Source organism: Haemaphysalis longicornis, unplaced genomic scaffold (genome assembly GCF_048455015.1).
Source record: "Haemaphysalis longicornis isolate Haplotype H1 unplaced genomic scaffold, Haemaphysalis longicornis Haplotype H1 scaffold_8, whole genome shotgun sequence".
NCBI classification, from domain to species: Eukaryota; Metazoa; Arthropoda; class Arachnida; order Ixodida; family Ixodidae; genus Haemaphysalis; species Haemaphysalis longicornis.
Window position 1 is genome coordinate 100,588,318 of NW_027526445.1, and position 27,652 is coordinate 100,615,969.

General features: G+C 47.5%; 1 protein-coding gene across 2 annotated transcripts; it reads right to left on the reverse strand.

The window, feature by feature from the left end:
* Positions 1-30: 30 nt before the first annotated feature.
* Positions 31-24,699, reverse strand: LOC144148884 (amine sulfotransferase-like). 2 transcript variants are annotated; one of them, XM_077680409.1, is made up of 4 exons: positions 24,548-24,699; positions 11,560-11,617; positions 8,506-8,717; positions 31-1,462 (listed from the first exon to the last, which is right to left on the reverse strand). In XM_077680409.1, the coding sequence occupies exons 3-4, from the start codon at positions 8,701-8,703 to the stop codon at positions 719-721; spliced, it is 942 nt and encodes a 313-aa protein (XP_077536535.1). In that variant the 5' UTR covers positions 8,704-8,717; positions 11,560-11,617; positions 24,548-24,699; the 3' UTR covers positions 31-718. The 2 variants fall into 2 exon arrangements, with proteins under 2 accessions (XP_077536535.1, XP_077536536.1); XM_077680410.1 differs by lacking the exon at positions 11,560-11,617 and having other exon boundaries at positions 24,548-24,695.
* Positions 24,700-27,652: the final 2,953 nt, after the last annotated feature.

The window sequence follows — 27,652 nt, forward strand, 5'->3', positions numbered from 1 at the left end:
CACTATAGCGTAATAGAAATCATCATCTGGTAAACATACGGAAACAGGATTTATTTGTCAAGAAATTCCACATAAACATAAAAGAAACGCATAAGCACTGATACTGAAACTTTAATTGAGAGAGCAAAAGTGGCATGAATATTTGCACCTGTGTCTTAGTTGCTTCTACGCCAAAAGGCCAGGGTATGACTTCAAGAACAACGTTTTTTCGCGATTTATTCTAATACACACGCTTAGGTGCTAAATACGGTAATAAATGTACAAATATGTATTTTTAAACCCGGTAACTCACCAACCACTCAGCAGTGAATTATAATAGCACAATTATATTCTTAAATACGAAAAATAAACGAGTCCCATTATTTTTGCTATCGTCGTGCACGGAAGCCCAACACACTAGAACGCTTGCAGGCTTCAGGCTGTATTTGTGTGGGTGATGTTACCGCATTGGAGCACCAACGGGAAGTCAAGTTGCATATCCTTAAAAATATAACTAGTCACTTTACACTTCACACTAAGATGTATCGTGAATACAACATGCTGTGCAAGAAACTCAAAGCTTGTGCAGGAAATAAGACTTCCGTATAGCTCTTAGGGGCGTTTGCGGGGAGAGAGAGAGAATGGATGCTTACTCCTACGTTACGAGGAATCACACTTGTGGCCACCAAAGACACGGTAATCCTGTATTTCCCGGAATGCTCCGCACCATGCTATCTTTTTAAGGGAGATCAACATCTTTCCAAAGACTCATTAGAGTACTTCCTTTCGTCTTCATCGCAATCTTTTCCTTCATCCGTTTGATCTGATCTGGGGTGAAATGGTTCTTCCAGTCGCCGACAACTCCCTTTCTAACAAATTCACCGGTCATTTTTTTATCCTCGCCATCTGTGGCTTCTGCACCACAACCTTCACCCACTGCTGAAGGCTGGGTCATTTTAGTGGCTTCCGGTAGCCACTTCTTGAACTCCTCGTTGAAACCTCTCATGGATTTCACACTGGTTGTTTCCACTATCCTGTCGAGAACTTCCGGCTTCTCGCGAAGCTTCTCGCCGTACTCTTTACCCAAAAAGTCCGCAATTCTCAAAATGCCTGCTCGAGGATCCTTCTTCAGTTCTTCGTACGTTATGAAGAGAACATTGTCGTCGTTTCTGTGCTCGTACCAGGACATCTGATGGTCGAAGTATTCCCCGAAATCGACCTTTCCCTCCATGAACATGTCGAAAAACTTGTCAAAAGGTTGGTTTCCAAACCGGTAGGGCGGAAATGACTTCGTGTGGTGGTAGAAGGACACGCAGCAGTCGTAGGGATTTCTTGAGATGTAAATGTATTTTGCGTGCCTTGAATATGGCTGGAGCTTGTAGGGGAAGTGGGTCTTAATACCTCCTGGCCGAGGCATGTTGATCACAGGCTCGGGACCAATCAGCTCAAGAAAGGGAGCTCGTCGCATGAAGTCACCAATGTCCTGAAACGGTAGAAAATAAGACGACATTCGTATTTTCACTGAGCTGTTATCTCTAAATACGAAAATAGGTTTCATTCATGAGTCACTCACACAATTACTCAGTATTGCATGAAATCACATAAAATTACACGGAATTTAATGGGACTACTTCTAACGTGTTTAGACCAACTAGAGGCAGGAGTCCTTCCAGTCAGACTTCTACAGCCAGTCAGCCAGCGAGACATATTAAACTGGCGTCATAGTCCAATAACCCTCCCATAATAAGTTTTTTTCGGCGGCCAGATTCTGCTCAATTCATTTTATTTTCACCAGGAACAGAATGGCCCATTGCAATGAATCTCTTAGACAGCTTGAAAATACGCTCAAAGGCGACTCATTATATAGTGTGAACCACCATCTAAACTAAAGTATGCAACAATCGATTGGTTGCAGTGCTTTACGCGCCCACGCAACGCAGGCGATGAGGCGCGCCGTATTGGAGGGCCCCGGATTAATTTTGAATACCTGGGCATCTTTAACGTGCACCGAAATTTCCTACACACGGGCATTTTCGCTTTCCGCTTCCATCAGAAAAGCGGCCGCCGTGCCGCCCGTGGCCACGGTCACCACGGGGCCGGCACCGGGACACGGATGGCCACGGTCGCTCTCGTCCCCGTGCTCAGCAGCACCACTCCGTATCCACTGAGCCACCATGGCGGGTGAAGTATGCAGCCACCTTAATCCGACATCTAAACTTTAAGGAAATGGTAAGAGCTTTTAGACTAAAGTAAAAGTGGACCAGCAGGAAGTTGACACTGGATACTTCCCGTGTAGGAATTATGTTCGCAATATCCGCTTTCGAAGCGGCAAAATAAGGACCTGGCCGCTGGAAGCATGGCACCACCGCTAGGCGCTCCACTCGTTACTGAAATGGGCCAGCGCGTGTGACTACGCAACCTTGTGTTGTTTTTTGTCGGGCTTGCTTCGTTGCATTTAAATTTTAGGGGGTGTCTTGAGCGAATACTTGAACTGAAACGAAGTGCAAGCAGATGTGTTGGGTACTTAGATGGTCTAAAAGCTAAGTAAATCCGTCGGACGCTTCTGACGTCGTTTACGAGGCTCATTAATATGGACGTTTTTCGCGGAGATGTGCACCTGGTTTCGATAGACGGACTATTAGTTCAAGGGTAAGGAAAAGGGTAAGGGTGGCACGGATAGACGGACAATGGGTTAAAATTTGCGGTAGAGTGTTAACGTAACCTGTGTTTTCAATTGATAAGTATTCTCTATCGATTTCCTTAAAGCGCGCAGTTCAGTGCCTTGTCCATACATTTAACGTTAGGAGTAAATATAATTTAATGAAAGAAGGCATGCAGAACAAAACGGAACAAAAGTCACCCCATTTGGTAATGACAGCAAGATCTTGCAACCATCATCTTTTGCGGGAAACACATAAATAAATGTAGTTGGAAGATTATTTGCTAAATAGCGGTTCTACCTAATCGTCCGATTTCATGCGTGCTGAACGTAAAAAGAAACACGAATAATCACTAACTTAGTCAACGTGTATTCTGATCACGCGCGCTTACTTAGTTACACTGTCTGGAGTGAAACATTTAATGCCTCGGAGATAACACAAGGTAGGTGAAACGAAAAAAAAACGCGACGGTAATTGTGTGCGTTATTTGAAATTCACAAAATCTCTGCAATTCATTTTTATGCGTAGGCTTTGTTTGGTCCCAGAACATGTTTAGTGCGCGCAAGCGGGGCACCATGTGTTTATTTAGCGTGGATGACAGCTAGTGGTAAAACGCGTCCCACCATGCAGTTGTGAAGCTGTAGGCGTATGTTTCGCCCCCTCCTGTCTCTTACCATTCAGCGACGCAGTAATTGTTTAAAAAAAAAACGCGAACAAACTACCCAGCAAAGAAGTCTTATTACAGGTCCTAAGGTACTGTTCCAGGCCAAGCACGAGCTTCCTCCGGTCATGCGGTATTTACTCTGGAAACGGTTCCCTGTGGCTGGGGTAAACAAATGTCTGTGAAATTAGTCACGTTTCTACCTCACGCAATAAGGTAACGTGGCGTTCCCTGTAAACCTTTTTTTGCGGAAACTTTAGAAGGTACCCCCGAACTTTGCCTTTCGCCAGTACACGACGCCGTTTCTTCTACTTCCAAAAGCAGCGCCGCAGCATACTTGGATTAGCTACCCACTCCTGCTTTGCAAGAGCATATACATTCAATATAGTCTTCAATGCACCGACTGCGCGCAGGGAACAATACTGCGTGAGAAATTCGCACGAGGGAACGGACCTGTACTTTCAGCTCGACTTCCGGCTTGGCGTATTGAGCGTCGTCTCTAATTAACAATTACTGAGTATCGCCGTAAATCATGCACAGAGCATGCTTCGTATAGTTAGCTTCCAATAGCAAGATTTACCTACCCAAAAAAAGGCCTTGTGGTTATCTACGCTATGCAAGAGGCGCCGCAGCAGAAGTACAGAAAGCCATGGGCAAGTACGTCGCGATGACCGCCACCGGCATTACACTGACGATTGCTTGGGCACTGGACGTGCGGTCCTCTGAACCTACCCGGGGGGGGGGGTTCCATATATGAAAACAAACGTGACCCGATGCTCCACACCAAGGGCCCGCGATACCGTCATTGCGAAGAGCGAAGACAAAACCGCCCACGGATACGTCATAGGGACTTCCGTCGGGAGCGGCCGCCTGTGCCACCCTCTTTCTACCGTATTTCTTCTAGAGAATGGTCACGTGAAGAATGCTACCTTTTTTTCTTGTCGAAGTTCATAGCATTTGTTTCTACTGTTTATATGTTCAAAAAATTGGCTGGCGATAACGATACTCCCTAGTGCGATATTTGGGTGCAACAGCAGTAAGCCGAGGCAGCGCACACTCGTGGGTGCTCTCGACGGCAGCGATGATGAGCAACGATTCAAATAGTGTTGCATCAAGGCGGCTATGAGACCAGTCATTGTTTATTTCACGCAGTCGGCCGAACCGCTTCTGCTCACTGACTAGCCACGGTCACTATTAGATTGATAGAGATGCTGGCTAGTCAGTGAGCGGATGCGGTTTGACCGGTTAGATAAAAATCAAGGCAGACTGCGCTCATCCAGTACAGCAATCCTCGTCGGTGTAGTTTCGCTAGTGCAAGTGATCCGTCTGTCTTCATTTCACCCAACCGGACAAACCGCTTCCGCTCACTTTTTGGCCAGCCTCACTATCAATAATTAACACTGATGCTGGATAGTGAGTGAGAGGAAGCACGTTGTCCGAAATAAACTCTGACTGCTCCCACGGTGGCCATGATGCCACACTCATTAAACCGTTGCCGCGATGATAGCCCTCTACATCGGCGGCGCGGATTGATTCTCAGGAAGTGACCGCGAACTCCGTCTTTAGCGAACGCTTAAGTGAACGCCCAGCGTCCCGCCGTCGAGCGCTTCGTGCGTGCTCATCATATTGCCCCCTCCTATTTCCAAACGCACACTTTCGGAAAGCACCGGATCACGCCGCCACCGCGACCCCCCTCCCCTGAATATTTCGCTACACTCTCCTCTTCTGCTTTCTTTTATCCTTCGCTTTGTTTTCACTCTTCCGTCTTTCTGTCGTTTGTTGCCAACCCCGACGACGCGGCTGAGCTTATAGACGGCCGCACAACGGATGTGCCCTAAGATTATGCGGAAACCCCAAACCAGACATCGGTTACCATGCCGTGTTCCTAAAAGAGATATTACCATCTGGGATGTTTTATAATTAAACCTACAAAAGCGACCTCGAGGTGGCCCTGCCTAGTTACATCCCATGTAATACCCTACAATTGCAGGCTTTCTAAAACACTTCAAATCGCGTCTTTTTTTTACTGCGAGGGGAATGCGTGGTCATATCTGAGGCTAAATTCAGAAAGGATTGTGAATGCTGCAGCACTTTGGCCCGGCATGTTTCATTCTTGTTCAATTAGAAAACAAACATCTGTTCACGAAATCCCCGCATATATAAACGTGATGGTTTTCTATCGCGGCCGGAATTCCCATTGTGTTTAAAAGACCCACATTTAGCAGAACGAAAACAAGGATCCAGTTCGGATAGAACTTCTGTCCCGGCTGATAAAAGTGCTCTTGCACAGAAAAGAACCAAGACCATTTCAATATTTCCTTAAGAGGCACACATGACACGGGAACGTATTTTTGTGTAAAATACCGGTACAAGCCCCTGGAGTACCGTAAGTTCGCATGTTGCTAAGGTATTTGAATTCCTTTGCTCAGAGTGCGCTACGTTAACTTGGGCGCTATTTAAACCCCTGCTACACTCACACCTCGAATGCTTTCGGAGAGAGTGTCATTCAACTGAAATTTGTAGTTTGGAACACCATTCACAATCTGCCGTGCCTGCTGGTTCACCAGTTCTCATGGAAACATGTTCTGATGTTCTCAGGAAACCCTGTAACCGAAGCCACATAGTTACTGTTTGTAGTTTGGTCGAAGCAAAATGAAGCTCTAAAATACTGGAACAAACACGTTAGAAAGTTGAAAAAGAAATCGCAGTCACGTGCAAACAATGAACGGCGAGATACACCACAGGAAAGGGAAGCGCCGCTACCACGCAGTGGCGTCCAACGGCTAAAAAGGCTACTCCATGACGTCATGAACGGCACGACCAATCGGACGCGAGAAAGACAAAACGCGTGCGTCGTTAAATTGTGAGAGCGCGTTTTGCAAGATAAGCGGCGATTGGAATCACCGGATAATCTTTAATGTTACTCGGAGTCCGCATACGAGGAACTGTATAAGCTCGTCTCCAACTCATTTTTCCAAAGCGCGTAAACTTCCTTTGTTGCGTCGTGCAACCTTACTCTCAACAAATATAAAACGCCGTGCTCTCAAGCAACGATTCAGGAGATGAATACTGTTCAAGTCTGCGAAACCAATGGGAAAACAATCACCAGCCCTTGCACTCCGTGGAGGAGGATTAGCAGCGAAGGTGTGGTGTGCTTCACCTGAATAGTCGCATGTGTGTATGCCATACGAGCACTCGTGCGTCATGTGCTATTGAGCTATACACGGAGCTAGCCGTTAAAGAGAGCATCAATGCGATCGACGATACGCGTTAACAGGGGCGCAGTGCAAGTAGTGCACAAAAAAAAAACCACTGTGTTTGTACTTTGCGATTGAGCATACTTTGTAGCTAGTGGGGTGAAATAAACTTGTAACGACTACAGTTTTATTCCAGAGGACAAACATACAGTGGTTCACTCCTTTACGAACAAGCTTATGTAGTGACAAATGACGAGAGTGGCGCCATAATTACAACTTCACTACAAACTAAATAATTATGAAAGTAAGAAGAAGCAACGCCTAAAGATGATGTTGTTTTAGGGGCCCTTTTGTTTATCATAATATCTGTCTCGATAGTTCGATGAAACAAGAGTTACAGCGTTTTCGTGACCATTATGTCTTCGTTTATTCCCATAACAACAGGAGAGTGCGGTTCCTGGAACGTGTAAAATTTCATTTGAAACGAACTATTAATGACATGTAAATAAAATTCGGCGTTATCATAAAGTCACCGAGCCATGTAGTTACAGTATTCTTTTTTGCAAGATATCTAATTGGTTTGAGAGCCAATGAGCATTTTCGAGTAACTGGTGTCTAAATTCTCTCCGTCGACGCGACGCGTAGACGGACGGGAACCGACTGCCGCCAGAAGCGCGTCGTGTAAATTTCACCGCGCTGGGAAATGAAGGAAACTCAACGAGGCACGGAGGGAATACTTCGTTGCGTTGTTGAAATTTTCGCCTGTTAAGAGGCCCAGGGAGTTCCAATGGAAGCACGAGTTAAAGGTCGAAGGAGGAGCGTAGAGAACGCGGAAACAGAGGGAGCCGCAGCGGCGATTTGTCTATGTGTAATATCGGTTAAAGGTTTGTGAAATGCTCCCCGCAAAACAAGCCGCCGGCTTTCATAGAAGAAAAAAAAATGTTTAAAACCGCGAAATAGCAGGTACAAATCTGCACCCTCTACCACATCAAAAGGCCCCGATATTGCGCTTACACCCTTGCCTGCAAATAATTCATTCAACAAATTTTCATGCGCCTTGCGACGTAACCGTTACGACAGTTCTCTTAGAAAATTGTTTTTTTCGTACAAACAGCTTTGCGAGGTTTTGGTAAAGGATATACTATCATTTAATTGTTTTCCTTCGAACCGATGGGGGCAAAATCATTGTCAACGCACGTTTTCTTTAGGTGGGGCGAAAGTTTCACCGTGCAAACCAATGGGCAGCAGCGCACAACTATCTTGTCTCACATGACAGCGTGATTCTTCGTGACCTCTTCAATGGATTCGGAAAGCTACTCTGACGTGCGGAGTGCCGCATTGCTTCTGGACGGAGCTCGTAAGGGACATTTGAAGAGTCCCTATTCCGTTTATTTATAGGAGGGTCAATTTGGGATCTTTAATTCGCAAGGACGCATTTCGCCGAGAACAGATGAAGTTAAAAGGACAGGCCCCTGATTTTTGTCGAGTACGTGTGCTCCATACCAAATGAAATGGCATCACTTAAAGAACATTAACTCCTTACGGTCTCTCTGATAGCCCACTCGATGTTTTGAAATCTGAATGTTTAGTTGAGCCGTACGTGGCCCGCGAGAAGGAATGCTGTGAGCATGGCAGTGAGCCGTGCGTCGACATGCTTTTAAGTGCACTTGAGATCAAACGAGGAAAAAAAACGCGTGCCCTGCTAAAGCTACAATTATGTGCAACCTTTCGTATTCCTTTATACGTGTTCAAATGACGAGTTGAAATCGACAAAATTATTTGTGCACGTATGGAAGTGCCACGTGTAGATACTGCATGGAGCCTTTCTTCGGACTTCAGAAATTATCGTGCAAAAATAAAACTATTTCCGTATCATTATTTATAAACTCCTTGCGGTTACCCCCGTAGAACGCTGGGGTTCATTTCAGCTAGAGAACATGCCCTCCCTTTCTCTTCAAACAAAATGAAGACATTTGACAAAGCATGGTTTCTCTTAACCCCAGCGTACCGTCGGAGGCACGCCGTCGTTGTAGATGGCGTGGACTATGTGCTGCATCCAAGTGGTGCCACACTTGGGGTAAGAGACGATGAACACGTCGTCGGGCCTCGGTTCGTAGGCTAAGGCCGCCTTCAGGGTGTCGTCGCTGAATATGCAGCTCACGGTCAGGCCGTACACCTCTCGGAAAACGTCGTCGGTCGAAGTCATCGTGAATAGCCTCCCTGCGAAAGGACAGGCGTGACATAAACGACATCACAAATACGTGAGGCAACCGGACCGTTTCAGCCCGAAGGAATGCGATATGTTGATTTTGGAGTTTTTGCTAATTTTCAAAAAAAAATAAGAATTTTTTGAACTCGGAAGTGACGATTGCCGAATAATGGTGTTAATAGGCATGCCTGCTATTCAGGAGCCACTATAAAGTTGGCTTCTCTACTGCTTCTATACGCGTTGGTGGAATTCTTTGCGCCATCGAAGCACGGCCGGGGGACGTTATACAATACTTATTCAAAACACCTGTTGTACAGGAACTGATTTATGTTAAATCCCCTCTGTGGCAGCTTTCCCACTTAAAAAAAAACCTATTGGTGCTAATACATATTTTCGTGTTCAGTATAAGAAGTTTGAAGTCAACGAATGAAGTACCAATGGCCTTTAATTTATAAGTTGTTTTTCTCGGGAAAATACGTTCCACATTAGGCGTTGCAGGCGGAAAAGCAAAATATACATCAGTACACGTAGAAAAGCTTAAGAATTTATATATCTCTCTTTCTTTGAATGTCCGTTTTTCATGATATAAATACCGCAGTGTTTTCTTTTTTCTGGCTCCAGGACACAGTGCTGTTTTCCGATTGAGTTTCTCCACGCCCACCCCACCACCATACAAACACGTTTGCACAGCGCAACATTTAAGACTTACAGTCAGTACTGTTGTATTTGAGATAGACGCCGTCCCATAGAGAATGGGAAATAATTGTTTCCGCCAAACCGCGAATACACAATATTCTATATCAGAGTTTGCCTGTTTCAAATTACCCCGGTGACAACAGCAAATGGAATTCGCGTATTCGGGAGCTAGGGCTTAAGCATCGTTAATACAGGGTCACCGTAACTATAAAATTTTGCGGCTGATTGTAAGCGTACATACAGTTTGTGGCTGACCTTCAGCAAGTGTTGCTTGTGTGGTGATAGCAACACATTCTCTTTACTATCTCCTCATAACCCTTCAACTTTCACGTTCACCGAAGCGCTCTAGCCTAACTCACCGCTTCTTTTAGGTAATTTATAATTAGCGCTGCCAAAAAATATCAGGAAGGCAAGCATCAAAAAGGGCGGGAGAAGAACGAGACGTTTCCTCCATAACAAAACTTTTGCGTAGTTGCACGTACGGCCTTCACGAAAAACCGATCTCTGTGAAATAGCATCATCACTAGCTGTACTAAAATAATTCCTGAAGCAAAATGTACAAGATTCGAGTAGAGGCTGTAATTTCTGGGGCTGTTTTTCGTCCAGAACCGTGACTGAGACGGGTGCCTATGTTTTCTAATGGTTCAAATCAGCCTCCTTACATTTTGCACCATTTTGCGTAAAGTGCCGGATTAAGAGAGTCCTTTCTTTTATTAACAGATGACCTGTTGTTACTGGCTGTGAGTTCGCCGTTGCAAGAAAAAATACGAGAAAATACCGAGTGCCCGGGAGAACGTGCGTCGCGGTAACCACCGAGCGCCTCGGTCCGAGCAGTGGCTTTAGGACAAAGAAAAAAATGGCAAAAAACCCGATAAGGGAGACAACGCCGACCGCTCGTGAGAGCGCGCCTCGCGGCGACCATCGAGTACTGTCTCGCGGGGTGGCTCATAGAGGGCATGAAGACCAAACACAAAATGCTTCATTCGAAAGATTGTCTCGCTAGAATCATACTGACACCACTTTTAACACAAACGTCGCGCAATTAAGCTACATAAATAAGAAAAAACAACGAAATGGTCATGCGACCCACTACCACATTTCCCGCAACTGAACATATGATGTCACACCGGCCAGCTCTGCAATAGGTGGAGGGTAGCAAAAGCAAACGCAAGTTAGGCAGGGCTTATAATCGTGAATCACGAGCTATTTTCGCTTAAATATCATGAATATATTCATTTTAAAGACGTACGAATGAAAGGGTAAACATAGAAGCTACGAAAGTACACGTAAAGATAGGAATACCAGGTCGCTCTGTTGTTGGTACTGCGCACACAATGCTTGTTATAGATGTACAGCAGTAAGTCTATTTCGGGCTATCAGACACGACACCGGCCGATTGGCGTAAGTTACATCGTCTTACGCGACCTTGTTTTACGAGTATATACCACATGTTTCACAAAACACGTACTTTCTGCCGTAAGGAGGCAAGGGCCATAGAGGGTTTCGGTGTCAGAACACCACCGCCTCCTCCCCTAAATTTTGTGTCTGGCGCATCCATTCAGCCTGCTTTCTACCCATGCTTTCCACACACTTCATCCATGAATTTAAATGTAAAAACAAGTATAAAAAACGAAACCGAAAATTTAAAAAATGGCCAGTAGGACACTATTTTTTTTATTTTTTTAACGCCGGCGTATAACACCGCTGATAATTATCTCTGGCTACGCCACTGAGAGGAACGTTTAGTGGGAAGGATGCAGGACAATTTTAAATAACGAGAAGTGCAGTTCGCCCGCGGAGACGTACTCCGAAATAACGTCAGCAGGAGGCCTGTGGCACTGATATACAAGGAACCAGCTACAGTCCGCGGTCAGCCACGAGGATATTGTCAGCGCAGATAACATGCTTGAGACGAGGGACGGCGTCGAGAAGTGGCTGGCGACAACGAAAGGCGACGTTGAACAGATGCGGGCAATGACCGACCTCTGGGTAGTAACGCTACTCCGGCGGTAAAGAAGGTTAAAATGAATGGGGAAATGGCAGAACGATGTTTTTCTGCATGAGGAAAGTACGCATGTAACTTTAAATTTTCGCTACATAGCTCGTTGATGGGCGCTGGTATGAGATGAGTGTGTCATATATATTATTGAAACTCACGGCGAGGTCGACCGCTAAGAATGCTCGGCCACTTGACAAACAGAGAGGGAAGTAGGTCCTGAAAAAAAAAAACAGCGAAAGAATAACGTGGTTACTTCGAGTACGCACTTATGGCTCAAGTGTTCTCGAACACGGGCCGTGGCAACAGGTGTATAGGGGATGGGAAATAACTTTCGATTTATGCTATTGGGTACGTTATGTATGAATCTAAGTTCACCTATAGAAAATCAGGCATTGAACATGGAACCATAGGACAACATCAGATATAAACCAAAACATGGGCAAATCATGCCTTATATTGGACACTTGTAGCGCACGTACAAATTTATTTATTTACGAGTGCCTTAGAGGTCCCCGTGTGGAGCATTGCGTAATGGGGCCAGACGAATAGAAGTTCTAGATTTACCGCGAAATACAAAAATAAAGCGTAACGGTGAGCAACATCTGACAATCAGTACAGCAGAGCAAGAGCATGTAGTATCAAAATCGAAAAAAAAACGCAATTCAGAGCAGATCACAGTTTGCAAACGATACAAGATGTGCAACAAAAATTGGCACAGCAAGGAATAATATAATCCAGATATTGTTAAAAGATGGGCCATAAATAATGAAAACAGTGTAGACAAGGCACGACCAACATTCAAACAAAAACGAAGGGGAAAATGGTTTTAAGGTGTTCACGGCATAATAACCCGCAAATATATATAACAACAAGAAGAGCGTATTGAAATATAAACCTGTAAAGATAAACATCAGACCAACTTTAGGAAGAACGAATCTATAGCTTATTTCGGATGCTGCATCCAGAACTTTGGGTGCTCACTGTCGTCAATTTTCCGGCCAGTGAGCACGTCTAACTCAACCGGAGGAAGCTTTGAAAAGACGTCTCCAGCTCCCCTGTCGACAGGTGGGACCACAATTCCCCGGCGCCTATTCTCGCTTTCCTTAACCGAGAGTTTGGTACCCTCATTGGGCATACGGTCGACCTCAATGTTGCCTCCACATTGCTGCCTGCAGCTTCTAAAATGAACTATGGTTTAATACCCGATACCTATGTTATCCGGGGCCGAAATTTCCAAAACAAAGGGGTGCCCTTTTGAAGCCACGGGGTAGCGCGATGCCAATGCTTGCGTTCTCCGGCGGGTCCGTCTCTTTGAGGTGTGGAGGGAGAGAGAAAATGGCCCAGAGGAGAACTGTATCTAGGGAACAAAGCGGCGTGCACCGCCTCGTCATTTTGGTTGTCGTTTTGCGCTCATGCTACAGTGCTTCTCTGGGCCATTTGAAATCCTCCTCAACACCTCAATGTACCAACCATAGTCACTGGCATGCCGCTACCGTGGCGCTCCAAAACGAAACCCCTTTTTTGGCGAAATCGGCCACAGGAAGATATTTTCAAAAAGAAGTTGCACGGGGAATGCGGGTGCGCTCAAACAATTTGTCTTGCCATACATTCGCGAGAAACTCAGTTGGTGTCCAATATAGTTAAGACGTATAAGGCTTCTTCAATGGCTATTCGTGTTTTTTTAGTGGCGTGTTCATAACTGTGAAGAGGCATAAAAGATGAGGCAAGTGACCAGGGTTGAAGTAAATAGCCCTTTTTAAGTTGTGTTACACTAAACAGTAATCGTAATTGCGGGAAATGAAAAAGGGAGCCCTGATTCGAACTGGTTCGACCATAGTGTTTAGGCAGTTGGTGTGATAGAATCAGAACGGTGAGGCAAATTCGAGTTGCGGGTGGTCCAATGCTTCATAACCAAATTTTTGGATGTTAGGCACAGACCAATGTAGGTTGCTACGTAGATCTCCTCATGATCCTGAGGCACTGGCACAGGCGGTATTGATGTGAGAGGACCACTGAATGTTTCGTGTGAGATAAACGGCATGATATTTGCAAGTAGAAACTTGCAAATGTAGTTCATAGCTTTAATGATGAGAAATCTCTCTATTATGCGGGTTACCACCAAGCAGAACGAGAAGTAAACTCGTTGTAAAATCGGTGTCCGTTGTAATCGGTGTCCGGTGTCCGGCAATATCGTTGTAAAATAGGTGTCCGAAAAGGCGGTATGAAAGTAAGGACTTAGCTTGACTGCAGGAATACTGTGAAATATGTGGTTAGTAGACAACTTTGAATAGTATGTACCGGTTGTATTCTGTCGGTTGCTCGCAGTTACCTAATCACTATATATTCCTTGCAAAATACGTTGTTGTAGAACGATGGGTGGAACCGACCTCATACTGCGCACCGCATAAAAAAAAGTAGAAATGCGTAAACGCAGTTTGGCAGCTACGCTTCCATAGTCTCCCGTTTTATCTCGCGGATTTCAGGGTCAGTGCTCAAAATCAGCACGTACGCTCGGACTGCCACTACTTCGTTCCCAATTTCCTTTTTCCGTGTCTGCACTGACGTGTGGGCATGTTTGCCCGTGGGCGTATCCGCCCTGTGCATGTTTCTTGGTGTGAATATTTTTACTTGCAGATTGCCTGCACACCTTCAAGCCAGTGCTGCTAACAATGAGATGATAACGAGCCATGTACAAACCCTATTCGTCGTAATAGCGAAACATCTGCGCATAAAAGCGAGACTGGGGAGTTAATTTATGGGGAAGAACTGCATGCCAACCGATCGTCTGTTCAGAAATTAGGGTTTATTGGGCAGCGTTTAAATTTTCGGTTAACGAGACATGAAATAAGGAGCGAAATTACGATGCATTACATTTCGTTTTAGCGTCCTAATTCATTCATGCCGTACAAGTGGCACCAATGCAACAGTTTGGAGATGAGTAACATATACCAAATACTACGGGCCAAAATAAAGCACTCAAAATGTGCAACTGAACATATTGTCAGGCGTGATTTCAGGCACTCCAAAGGAAGGCCTAATGTAGAGCCCCAAAACAACACCACTGGATTAACACAGACTTTAACATACCTGTTGATGTGAAAAATTTCTCCTGCCTAGAAGCAGCCTAGTAATTCGATGTCCGCGCTATGTACGATAGGAAATGGCTCATTATATCTTAAACAAGGTTAATACAGTTGCGGATTAGTTTCTCGGACTCCTTTTTCTGGATCCGCCTGAATATCCGGACTCTGCCGTGGCACCGTCAGGCACTCCATTGAGTCGACGCATCGCTCCGAAAAAACTTTCGAACATTTCAAACCCTCGTAGTTCAATTTTCCTGACTTTTGCTGCCCAACCAAAGCTAAAAAACCGGCACAAAACATCGCTAACTTTTTTTTAAGCAGCCAGTAATCCGAGTTGGATGCGTATCACCAGCTGATCTCGCGTATACAGCCTTGATTGAAGGGGCAGGGCTTCGCACCCGCGACAAGCGTGGAGAGAGCACGTCAGTCACTAGGCCCCACGGTGTCCGCTTACTCGCATACGTTCGGCTGGGCTGTTTGCATTGCCGCTTCAAGAACCTATCGTGGTTTCATTGCCAGCTGTTACCGATAGCACCGAAACCGCATTTCTCGTCCGTCTCCAATACAAAGCCTAAGAAGCGAGGAAAGTACAGCCGGTCGACGTTAGGAAAGAAGATCGCTTTAATCGTGTTAGTGAAAAGTGGGTTTTCGCAAGCCAGCGAGTTTTGAGATTAGACTCACTGACAATGAAATAGTTTGGCAGGGGCTCGAAGAAGATGACTCAGGCTCCGACAATGACGAGCAAAATGCTGCGCTGGTAACTAGTTCTAAACCAACTCGATCAGTCACGGTGCTGCCTCCTATTCACAGTGACAACGTCATTACGCCCGTGTGCAATCGTACCTCTTGCTCAATCTGGTAATCAAATCAATCAGACCTATTTCTACGGCAAGGCAGCGCCCGGTATAAACCGATTGGTGAGTTTTTCAAGCCGCTCGGTACTTACAGTGGGGGTTTGGTTTCGTGAACTGGTAAGCTTTTTTTTCTTATACTGCCCGACGTGTCGGGTGCAATGTCGGACACTTGAGTGTCGAAAAATCGGCCAGTGACTGCAATGTCTCTACACTGACGTTAAAGTTTGTGGAACTGCCAAATGTTTCTGTCATATCTAACCTACGGCGGGTTTCGGGCTGCCTGTATTATAAGTATGGCGAACGGCATGCGTATGTACGCTGACTTTCCGCGGCATCATCAATAAACGAGCCACGTGTGTGCGGACCAGGCGCCTGGCACACTCCAAGATAACGCAATCAGTGGGACCGTGTGCTCTCATTTTATTGTAGCTCGCATTTTTGTCTTTCGTTTTCGTCTCGAGTTCTTGCATTTTCTTATCTCGTCTCGACTGACGCTCAACGTGAATCTGCTGCATGGGTTTACCCAGGCCGAATAGCGTCAAGAAGACAGTTGTCAGAGTTTCTTACTAACAAATACAAGAGATAAATGTGGGGCCAACGTCTAGTTGCGCCCCGTTTCAGCGAGCGTGCCGGCGTGTAACGCAGATAACCAAAGGTGCTCAAAGCTCGAATCTCTGTTTGGGTAAATAAGCTCGAAAGTGCTCTTTGGCTAAAAAAATATTTTCGTGAAAGATTACTTAAAAACTATATTAAAAAGGCGGTGGAGCTGCGGAATTTTATTGATCACACATTTAGCAGAAACTTTGGGCAAAACAAAAAAAAAACAAAATGTTTCCTTCTTTGTTGATTTTGTCTGCAGGCGCAATTAAAAAAACAACAGATGGCTGACCAACGCAAATAGCGAGGGAAGGTTTTGGATGCTATGTCGACGCCTGCGGGGGAACGCGATTTCAGGCATACATTATCCTCGTGCGTGTATTAGTATGAAAATTTATGCCCGACGTATATGGATGACAGTGCAGTCGTCCCTGAGCACTATTTGCTGCAGCGGATGGGATCACGGCTCCAATAAGGCATACAAAACAACTACAGAGCAATTTCATGCATGTGTGAGTGCCGTCGGTGTGCCTAATTTGAGTCGTCCGCTTACTATGCGCGGGAGCGCGGGGAAATGCGCAATGGCCGGAAACAAGGAAGCGGCATTAATTTGGAGGCGCCCCGTGGCCTCGTCAACGCTCGGCAAGGCCACCGCGATTCAGGCCCAACGGGATCGCGATAGCACAAACCTGGCTGAGGGCTCTTCCGCCTAGGTAGCGGTTAATGGAGGGGAGCGTTTTCCGACTGCCATTAAGCCCGACCGCCTTATTGTTGTTCTCGATTGGGACCTAACACCAGGACAACAAGGATTTCCCAATCTTCCTCCTGTATGTGTGCGCTATTCGGTGATGCAGGTACCTGTTACCGTCCATCCAAAACTAGAGTGCTTGAAGCAACTCCAAGGACACTTCATCGAATTTTTGTAATACCCGCTTTGGCAAAGTCGCTGCTTGCACCACTATTTATTACTAGAAACATGCGCGCATTGTGAATCCTGCACGTTCGAAAATACAGCTCCCAGCAGTGTCAAAACAAATTTTCACTACCCCAGCACCATCCGAAATGCAAGTAAGGCACACACACGCATGTCTGTATATATTAATATATATATATATATATATATATATATATATTGTGAGCTTTGTTTGAGGCTACAGCCTGTATGCCACCATAGGTAGCAATTGCCCACTATCATCACCACCGGCTTGAGGTGATAACTTCTTCATTTCCTGTACAAACTCATCATCATCGACGAGCCCGCTTCTTCAGAGATCATCATCAGTGCTGGGGCCTGATCGCCATCTTGCGTTCTAGTCGACTCGCCTCCAAATAAAGGAGCTACGAAGCCACGGTCTGGTCGCCTGCTATCTACGGCCTCACAAGTGGTGGAGCTGCAACTCGATCCCGACCTGTACCTCTCCTTCGACACCCCTGGAGCTCCGTTCCGGTCGCCGCTTGCCCTCGGGACCAATGCCCATGTCGCAAGATACTCCCAGTGGCGCTGTCTCAGCGCCCCTGCAGTGCATCGTGACCAGCCCCCAGCGCGACCCGCCCCACTTCTATGGTCTTCGGGGAGAAGACGTGGAGGAGTGGCTGGACAGTTACACCCGCGTCAGCCAGTTCAATAGGTGGGATGATCACAACAAACTGTTGAACGTTGGCTTCTCTCTTAAGCAAGTCGCTGAGACATGGTATTTAAACCACCGACACGACTTTGCCGACTGGGCTGGCTTCACTACGGAGCTGCGAAAGATTTTTGGCTCCACTAAAGCTCGGAGCGACAACGCAAAGAGGATACTGGATGTCCGCAAGCAGCAAGCTAACGAGACCTATACCTCGTACATCGAAGATGTTCTAGCACTGTGCCGCCGCGTCGACAATGATATGCAGGAGTCCGACCGTGTCCGTCACATTCTGAAGGGGATCGGTGAGTTCGCGTTCAACGCACTTGTGCTTCAGAACCTGGACACTGTATCTGACGTGATCTCTACCTGTCAGCGTCTCGACGAACGTCAGTCGATCCGCCTTCCACGGGACATGGCGTCTACTCATCATCTCGGAGACGAACAACAACTTCGCGCGATGATTCGCGCTATAGTTCGCGAGGAAATGTATGGCGACGTCTCTCACTGCACACATGGTGTCCCCTCAACATCTCCTGCTCCTGGCCTTCGCGAGATGGTTAAAGAGGAGCTTGCCGCCATGCCGGTGCTATTGCCTCCTGTTCATCCTGTGGCTCCTTCAACGCCGTCTTACTCTGAGGTCGCTGGACGGACACCCCTGCCGCTGTCCCCACTCACGGCTCACCCGTCGTCTGGCTATGTGGCGGCCATGCCTCGTGTACCGAGCTCGCCGCCCTACTTTCCGGCCCGCCAGGATGCCGCCATCAACCGCCCCGTGTGCTACTATTGCGGCATTCGAGGTCACGTCTCCCGGTTTTGCCGACGTCGCCAACGGGATGAACGACGTGGCTACGCCGCCTATGAACGCGAACACCTGGCCCCGAATTACTACGGCTACCGGCCGCGTGCGTACCTGTCGCCTTCCCGCCGCTCCCCGTCTCCGCCTCAGTCGAGCGACGTTCCCCGCAGCTCCCGTGGACAACGACCCCGCTCGCCTTCACCAGGTCGCCGCTCGGTATCGCCTCTTCGCCCTGCGTCTTACGTCTCCGACCACCGCCCGGAAAACTAGTTAATGCAGTTTTGGGAGGGAAAACTGCATCTCCTGCGAATCTTACAAGTCCTCCAGAGCGTCCGTCGAACTTGCTGTCTGTTTTAGTGGAAGGTGTTCGCATCGATGCCCTAATTGACACTGGTGCTAGTGTTTCAGTCATAAGCGCGGAATTGTGTGCACGCTTACGCAAGGTACGAACACCATACAACGGACCTTCTTTACAAGGAGCCAACAGCAGTGTGATTAGGCCCTCCGGACAATGCACGGTGCGGGTTTTCATCGGTGCCCTTCGCCATCATATTCCGTGTGCAGTGTTGTCTCCCTGTGCTTATCATTTGATTTTGGGTTGGGATTTTCTGTCTTCCGCCTCCGCCGTCATTTCTTGTCACCAACCCCAAATTGCAATGACAGATACTGAGCATCCCAGCATTTCGGAGGTGCAACCTACTATGCACCTAACAGCCAGTGCCGACTGCGTTTTATATCCAGACCAGGAAACATTACTTTGTGTTCGTTCGGCGCAGATCAGGGACGGTGACGTGATGATAGTTCCATCTCCGCGTTTTATGTCCAAAGGAGTCGTCATCGCAACGTGTCTCGTACGATTCACGGAAGGCTCGGCGACGCTGTTAGCTACCAATGCCACTTCCGAGCCGATTAGGCTCCCCGAAGGCACCAACGTTGCTTCTGTTGTGAATGGAGAAGCCGTGTCCCTTCTTCCCCTCTGCTCGGTATTCCCTGTTTCACGGCCTTCAAATTCTGGACAATCACTTTCCCCACTGGCGGCCACTATAAGCACAGACCTCACAGAAAGGGAAACACAACTCCTTCTTCAGCTCCTGGAAAAACACAAGGACTCCTTTGACTGCTTTTCCAGCAAACTAGGACAAACATCCGTGGCAGCACATCGTATTGAGACGGAAGGGACACAAATCGTTCGTCGTCGCCCGTACCGCGTGTCTTCGTCGGAACGAAAAGTGATTGAAGAAAACGTTGGGGACATGCTTCAACGCAACATTATTCGTCCGTCCTCCAGCCCGTGGTCTTCCCCCGTCGTCCTGGTGAGGAAAAAGGATGGTTCAGTACGTTTTTGTGTCGATTATCGGGCTTTGAATAAGATCACAAGAAAGGATGTCTACCCGATGCCGCGCATAGATGATGCGCTCGACTGTTTGCAAGGCGCTCAATATTTTTCGAGCTTGGATTTGCGATCTGGCTATTGGCAGATCCCCATGCACGAGTCTGACAAACAGAAGACAGCGTTTGCAACTCCAGATGGCTTATACGAATTTAACGTAATGCCTTTTGGGTTGTGCAATGCCCCTGCTACATTTGAGCGCATGATAGACACAGTCCTTCGCGGCCTTAAATGGAAGACATGCCTATGTTACCTTGACGACATCGTAATTTTTTCGTCGAGTTTTTCTGAACATCTCCTACGACTTGATGAAGTATTGACTAGTCTGGCTAACGCCAACCTGACTTTGAACACCAAAAAATGTCACTTCGCCCAAAAATCTATCAAGGTTCTCGGTCACGTCGTCAGCAAGGATGGTATCCGGCCCGACCCAGACAAAATTTCCGCAGTCGCCAATTTTCCTCGCCCCCAACACCAAAAAGCCCTTCGCAGTTTCCTCGGTCTAGCATCATATTTTCGTCGTTTCGTCCGTAATTTCTCCACTCTGGCTTCGCCCCTCAACCAGCTACTGCATTCCGGAACCTCCTTCGTCTGGACTGATGACTGCGAAAAAGCTTTTGAAGACCTCAAGCAGGCACTTACTTCCGGACCAGTACTATGTCATTTCGATGACACAAAACCCGCCATACTCCATACCGATGCTTGTAGGCAAGGCATCGGCGCCGTTTTGCTACAGCGAGATGCCCAGTTGCGTGAACGAGTCGTAGCTTATGCGAGCCGCTCTCTGACACAATCGGAACAGAACTATACAATCACTGAGCAAGAGTGTCTGGCGGTTGTATGGGCTGTACAAAAATTCCGGCCATATCTCTACGGCCGACATTTCACGGTCGTTACAGACCATCACGCATTGTGCTGGCTGTCTTCATTGAAGAACCTGTCTGGGCGACTTGGTCGGTGGGTGCTGCGCTTGCAAGAATACGACTTTACGGTTACGTACAAGTCCGGAGTCAAGCACCTCGACGCAGACGCGCTTTCACGGTGCCCGCTCACGCAGTCGTCGGACGACTTGGTGACACCCACCCATGAGCTCCACCTGCCCATTGCACCCATAGATGTCACGTCTGCTGATCTCCGCGACTTGGTTGCCCGTCAACGCGCCGACAGCTACTGCCGAAACATAATCGATCGGCTCACCGGTTCGACGCAACCACCTAATAGCCGCCTACGTCGGCAACTACGAAATTTCCGGTTGGTTGATGGCGCGCTTCACCGTATCAACCACCACACCGATGGTGCCGGATGGGTTCCAGTTGTGCCTCGTTCCCTTCGTTCAAGCATCTTGCAAGCTTTCCATGATGACGCAACCGCTGGCCACCTTGGATTTCACAAGACATACGAGCGCATTCGAGGTCGCTTCTTTTGGCCGGGACTGTCTACCAGTGTCGCCAAATACGTCGCCTCCTGCCCGCCATGTCAACATCGTAAGAGATCTACGTCTCCACCCGCCGGTCTATTGCAGCCGGTTCCATGCCCAGCTACACCGTTTGAAGTGGTCGGTATTGACCTTTACGGTCCATTGCCTATGACGGCCACTGGTCACCGCTGGATCGTCACGGCCGTTGACCATCTAACTCGCTACGCGGAGACGGCTCCACTTCGTTCGGCCAGCGCTGCTGACGTCGCTCACTTTTTCTTGCACAATATCTTACTTCGCCATGGCGCACCTCGCGTCCTCCTTAGTGACCGGGGCAAGAGCTTCCTGTCGCAGGTCCTCTCCGATGTACTTCAAGCTGCTAACACCTCTCACAGGATGACATCGAGTTACCATCCTCAAACTAACGGACTTACGGAACGCTTTCACCGCACTCTTTCCGACATGCTCTCGATGTACATACAGCCTGATCACAGAAATTGGGACACTATCCTACCTTTTGTTACTTTTGCCTTCAACACCGCAGTTCAACGCACCACAGGATACACCCCATTCTACCTTGTGTACGGTCGGCACCCTTCACACACTTTGGATACCTGCTTCTTTACCGCTCCGGTTTCCCCTTCTGCATCGTCCCCCGAACAATTCGTTTCTCGCATCGCACATTGCCGCCAGCTTGCTCGCACGCGCACTGAAGCTAGTCAACAGGACCGCAAACAACGCTATGACACTGCTCATCGATCTGTTTACTTCTCCCCTGGTGACGAAGTCTTGATCTGGACACCGGTCCGCGTTCCCGGCCTCTGCGAGAAATTTTTACACCGCTTCCTTGGTCCTTACAAGATTCTCGAGGCGACCTCACCCGTCAATTATCGCGTCACCCCAGTTTGTGGAACTTCGGACCGTCGTCGTCGCGGTACAGAGATTGTACACGTGTCCCGGCTTAAGGCCTTCACTCGCCGTGATCCTGCCTAATCCGCGGCCAGGCGGCCGCTTTTCCCAAGAGGGGGCATTAGTGTGAGCTTTGTTTGAGGCTACAGCCTGTATGCCACCATAGGTAGCAATTGCCCACTATCATCACCACCGGCTTGAGGTGATAACTTCTTCATTTCCTGTACAAACTCATCATCATCGACGAGCCCGCTTCTTCAGAGATCATCATCAGTGCTGGGGCCTGATCGCCATCTTGCGTTCTAGTCGACTCGCCTCCAAATAAAGGAGCTACGAAGCCACGGTCTGGTCGCCTGCTATCTACGGCCTCACAATATTTATATATATATATATATTTATATATATTTATATATTGAAAGGCACACAGCAGGAGTCTTGGGGGACGTCTTTATGCATCGACCCTTGTCCTAAGTTACAGAGAGCGAGCCCCCAAAGAACAACTAATACGGGCGTTGATTGTGATAGAGAACTAATGACGATGGTGAAGCATGATTGCGTGTGGAAAACGAGCCCTGCGAAGTACCAGTCCACTGGCGCGTACCCTTCTGCTAGAATTTTGCACATGGCGTTTCTGTACAACTACCGGGGTATTGACCGGAGGCATATATCTCTGGCGCCGTGGCACTAACCAGCGCTTACAATATATATATATATATATATATATATATATATATATATATATATATATATATATATATATATATATATATTCTGTATAAACATTTTCTATCGGTTACATTTGCTAGCCTCATTACATCCGAAATTCTGCTGTGCGCAACGTACCAATATACGGACCTTGCCAACGGTGAAATAATGATGTTACATAAGAAAATTTAATGTATTAAATGTTAAATTCCTTAGTGTTCAAGAGCGCTACAACACCTCTCCCCATCCACGTCATTCTGTTTTTTTTTTTACTTGCGAACTCTTTTCCTTTTCCACATGTAGTCCTCCTGTCATTGCGCTGTCCAACCGTTAACGTTTTCCGTAAAAAAGATCTTTGTCTTACTAATTATGTTGATTTCAACCAATTCAATTTTCAATTTTCCCGCGTTCGGACTGTTCACGCGTCACAAGTGTGGACAGCGCGTGTCGTTTTCGGCGTCCTTTTTTGACCGTTTTGCGGACTGTGAAGCTGCCCGGCATGACGTCTTTTATTGAAGTGTACGATTCCGTGTCCCTGTCTCAAACACTTAACTTTATTTTGCATTTCCCTTTCCATCATAAAAAAAAGAATTTAAGGGCGCGTTTCTAATTTGATATCCTCGTACTATCGATTACGTATTTATATTGTGACTAATGTATGCGTGCAGTTTCTGTCGTGCTGCACACTGGATTTTCATGCCTAAGCGTGCGCCGTGCTCCATTAATGTTTCGCGCGTTCTTCATCTTTTTAGCCGGCAGGCACTTTCGTGACCTCGGTGTGCCAAGGAGGTAGGATTTTCGAACTACTACGTTAATTAGTGTTTTGTTTAGAAAACACACGGTCCGAGCGGAATACGAGCAAACAACTGCATAGTAACACCGCCGTATGCAGGAGGAGAGCAGCTGAGCCTTCTGTATTTTCTTTGAAAAAAAAGCTCCTGAAATTCCAACCTCCGTCACGTATGCCGGAAAGGGCTGTTCAGACAAATGTAAGGCGAATGGGAAGTTTACCACTTTATGCTAAATCCAGAGCGTTTACACCATGTCAGTAACACTACACTACGTACATCTTCGCGTCGTCCTGTGTATTACTTTTCTTAGTCTACGTCTTTCCGCGCCTGTTTTCGAGATGAGGTACATCTTCGTATTCTATCTGTGGAGCCACAACAGCCGCTACCTAGCCCCACGCTATGCATGTAACATATCGTCATTGCAAATTGGCGGTCCTGTGAGGGAGCAGAGATTAGAGCGCCAATATTCAAGACGCTGGGAAAGCATACGAGATCAGATTTATCTCATTTCTAGTCCAAATAAAACACAAACAAATGTTACAGAGGAAAGCAAATTGAGAGAAACAATCCAACACATATACATTTCCATAAAGAGTGAGTTCAGTGCCAACTGTGCTATCGGACCAACTATATTACCCTGAATATCCTTTGTTTTTTGCTTCTATGCGGATTTGCGTTTACGGCTGCTAGCCAATACTACTGCAGCAGCTACATGTAAGGTGAATTTGACCAACCAACACCTTAAGAAAGCTGCCATCCCGTTTGAGAGGTATTCGGTATTCCGTGCAAAATAATAATATCGCCTGTGCCTGCATTCAATCCCAAGCTATCCGACAAGGATTGACACGAGCGAGTGAAACCGTATACTAATCAGAGCAGGTGGTTGTCCAGCGATGAGTAAGCACTGTTAGTAAGTTTTGAATAAAGTAAATGAATAAAGGTACTGCAAACAAACATGAACTACTTCGTAACCACTTACCTTGGGCGCGCAGCTGAGGAGCGACGGTGCCCCGCTGTGTATCCTACGGCAGGAATTTAGAGCTTGCGAGAGCAACCTCGAGAGCAGCGCGCCGCTCGGCTGCTAAGTTGCCTGTGCGAGGTCTTCCGCCGACTCGCTACGCCCCCCGTTCGCCCTCGCCGCTGCGACGCTGCATCAACACCCTTCCCTTTTGGTGTTTGCGTGCGTGCCGACGAGTGCGCTTGGCATTCGCCTCTTCAAGCCTAGTTCGGTGCAGTGCGTATAAGCGTCGCTTATGGAAGGGACGCGCAGCTGGACAGAGGATAGAAGTGTTTGCTGAACCAAGTGGATAGAACGTTGCTTTCCAGACAATAAAAACATATCCCTGTGAGAAAATAAACAAAGCAACATATTTTACTTCTGCTCCCCTGCCGTGTACTGTGGGCAAATTCATCCACTGGACAACGTCCTTGGCAAGAGAGGAAAGAAGATAAAATATCGACAGCGAACGCGACGCCGATAGCGAATTTTGAAGGTCGTTCTAACATCGTGAACCCTAGAACGCCAACCAACGGAGTTGCCCCTTCAGGTGCAGCGGCTGTTATAGCATTTGGTTGTCATTTTACATTCGCCGCGCTATCTCTCCCCATGTCACCTTTTTGTGCTCAAATCAAGCCACAGGACTTCCGCACACCGCTGTAAAACGTCTGCAGCATGCTCGAATTCTAACTACAGCAGGCGCACGTGACGTTTTACCGGTATATTGATTTTATTGCAAGGTTTTAGCGTGCCGACGTATCACAGGCGATGAGGCGCACCGTGTCGGAGTTCTCAGGATTAAATGTGACCGCCCGGGAATCCTTAATGTGCGGCCACCGCGGCTGAGAATCGTGCCCTCGACTTCGCGCTCAGCAGCGCTATGCCTTAGCCACTGAGCGACCGCGGCTGGGTTTTTAGCAGTAACTAAAACCATCTCACTTGGACAAAAAGCAAGCCAATCCCCCCAAAATTCAAATTCTCGACAAAGGTAAATTCTGGTAATTGGACGGAACGCCGTCGGGGCAATATTTTTATCCCTAAAGTAAGGTCGCATTGTGAGGTTATATTTGGCAGGTTTATATCAAAAGTCCTGGAACATTATTCTGGGAGGTGGCAAAGAAGAAGTATAAAAAACAGCACACTGTAAAAAACAGCACACTGGTATTTCCCGGTGCCTTGCAGGTTTGAATAGTATCGGTCCTTAGACGCTTTCTTGAAGGAAAAAAGAGATAAACAGCTTGACTCCAGTTTTTTTCTTAATTATCGTGCGCATCGAGCGCATACCTTCAGAGGGTCAGAATCATATTCCAGGGCTTCCCGCCTCAAACGTACACTCACCTTCGTAGACTGCGCTTGAGGTTACCAAGGACATACTTTTTTAAGGAATACAAACGAACGACGTGTACAGCACGAGTCGTTCGTTTGTATTGCTTGAACGTAGGTGTGTCCTTAGCCCAATTTTTTACTTTACTGACGTACACACATTTGTATGCTGCGCCCTATCTGGTCGCAAATAGTGAACTCTGAAAACTCCGTTACTATGATTGCCTACCGGCTGTAGAAAACTGCTGCTGTGACTTTCAATGTAGGAAGTAGCACTGAAATATTTACATAAAAATCGTAAGGGCTTTGACTACAAGGGTGGAAGTTAGACGGCGAAGTTTTTGTGTTCGTACCATCATGCGGAACCTACGCGTCGTTTCGTCACACAGCTTGGCGCATTGCATCGGTTTCTTGCCGTGAGAAGCGTGACATTTATTGCCCCAGCTACGGACCATTTTTCGTAGTTGCGTAAAAATTGTTTACTAAGGGCAAACAACAACCCGGCGCATCCATGCGACTACACAGAGTGGCCTTGGTACCGTCAGTTGTCCTTTCGTCCACGTGGAAGGACGAGCCTCCACCCTTAAACGCGCGTGCCGCCGTCATGCAAATGCCGGTGAGTCACGCTACACCGGTTTCGCAGTGGCCGCTGGCAAACCGGCCTTGCGACCTATCCGGCGCGCCTGCAACACTCTTTGAGCAGTGCAAGTAAACCTGCGCGACATTTATATTACACCCTCAGGAATACCTGAGCCAAATATAACACGTGTACGTGAAGCGGTAACCGCGCGAATCGCAGTGAAAGACGCGGAAAAACCAACCGCGCTCTTTCTATTTTCCTCATTATGCAGCTATGGCATGGCCTAAGGGACGTCACTCGGGCCGTGCTGTTGACGTCACAGTTAAAATGATCGAAATGGCAAAAAACATCTCTTCCCTTCGTGTTTCCGGTGCAGTCCGCTGCCGTCGGTGGCGCTGTGCACTAAACTCATCTAGGCCGCAACCTCTGGCAACCTGCTTGGTGTTCAGCGTACAGCGAGTCTGCGCGAGCGCTTACGAGCGTATGACTCGCCCTGTTCTGAGCAAAAGGAGTTCCGTCGACGGCGCGCACTGTGGCTGCGAACGTTCCCGCGGGTGTGCCGCGAATGCGCTTGCAATGAGCAGTGAAAAGGATGCGCGCAAACGGTGTTCCGTCGTTCCGTCGCACCACCGAATGTCGTCGTCGGCCTGGTGGTGCGGCTCCGGGCGACCGCCGCCGGCTCTATTTCTGACTTTGCGGCGAGGAGTGTCCGCATACGGGTCGAAACCCATGTCTGTGCTTGCCACTTCGAGCCGCGCTCGCAGAGCTTGGTCCATTGCACGACGAAACCCACGGTAGCGAAAGCAGGTATCCTAAAACACAAGAGTCGGATAACCCACATGAAGGCAACTATGCCTGAATTGCCGCACCGCTCCTTCCGCACCGGAAACGAGCGACTCCACGTTGCCGAGATAAAGAGAAAACCTGCAGGCCCATGACATATCGAAGGCTCCCAAGAGAACGTCACGAGGCTCCCCCCTCTCCGGGAGAGAGCGCGCAGCCTTGGCCGCGTAGTCCACGCTGAGTTGAGAGGGAACGAATATGCGCGATTTTTCATCGCGGGTATCTACGGTGATACCCAACGGATTTTAATAATTCTCGGGAGGAGATTCCTGAGACAATAGACTTTATCCTAACTTGCATTCCAAATAGTCGGTTGTAAGTGTTGCAGGATCCCTTTAAAA

Coding starts and splice junctions, on each gene's coding strand:
- LOC144148884 (XM_077680409.1), bottom strand. CDS start 8,703: ATGACTTCGACCGACGACGTTTTCCGAGAGGTGTACGGCCTGACCGTG. Junction 1,463..8,505: donor ACGACGGCGTGCCTCCGACG/GTACGCTGGGGT, acceptor CTACCGTTTCAG/GACATTGGTGACTTCATGCG.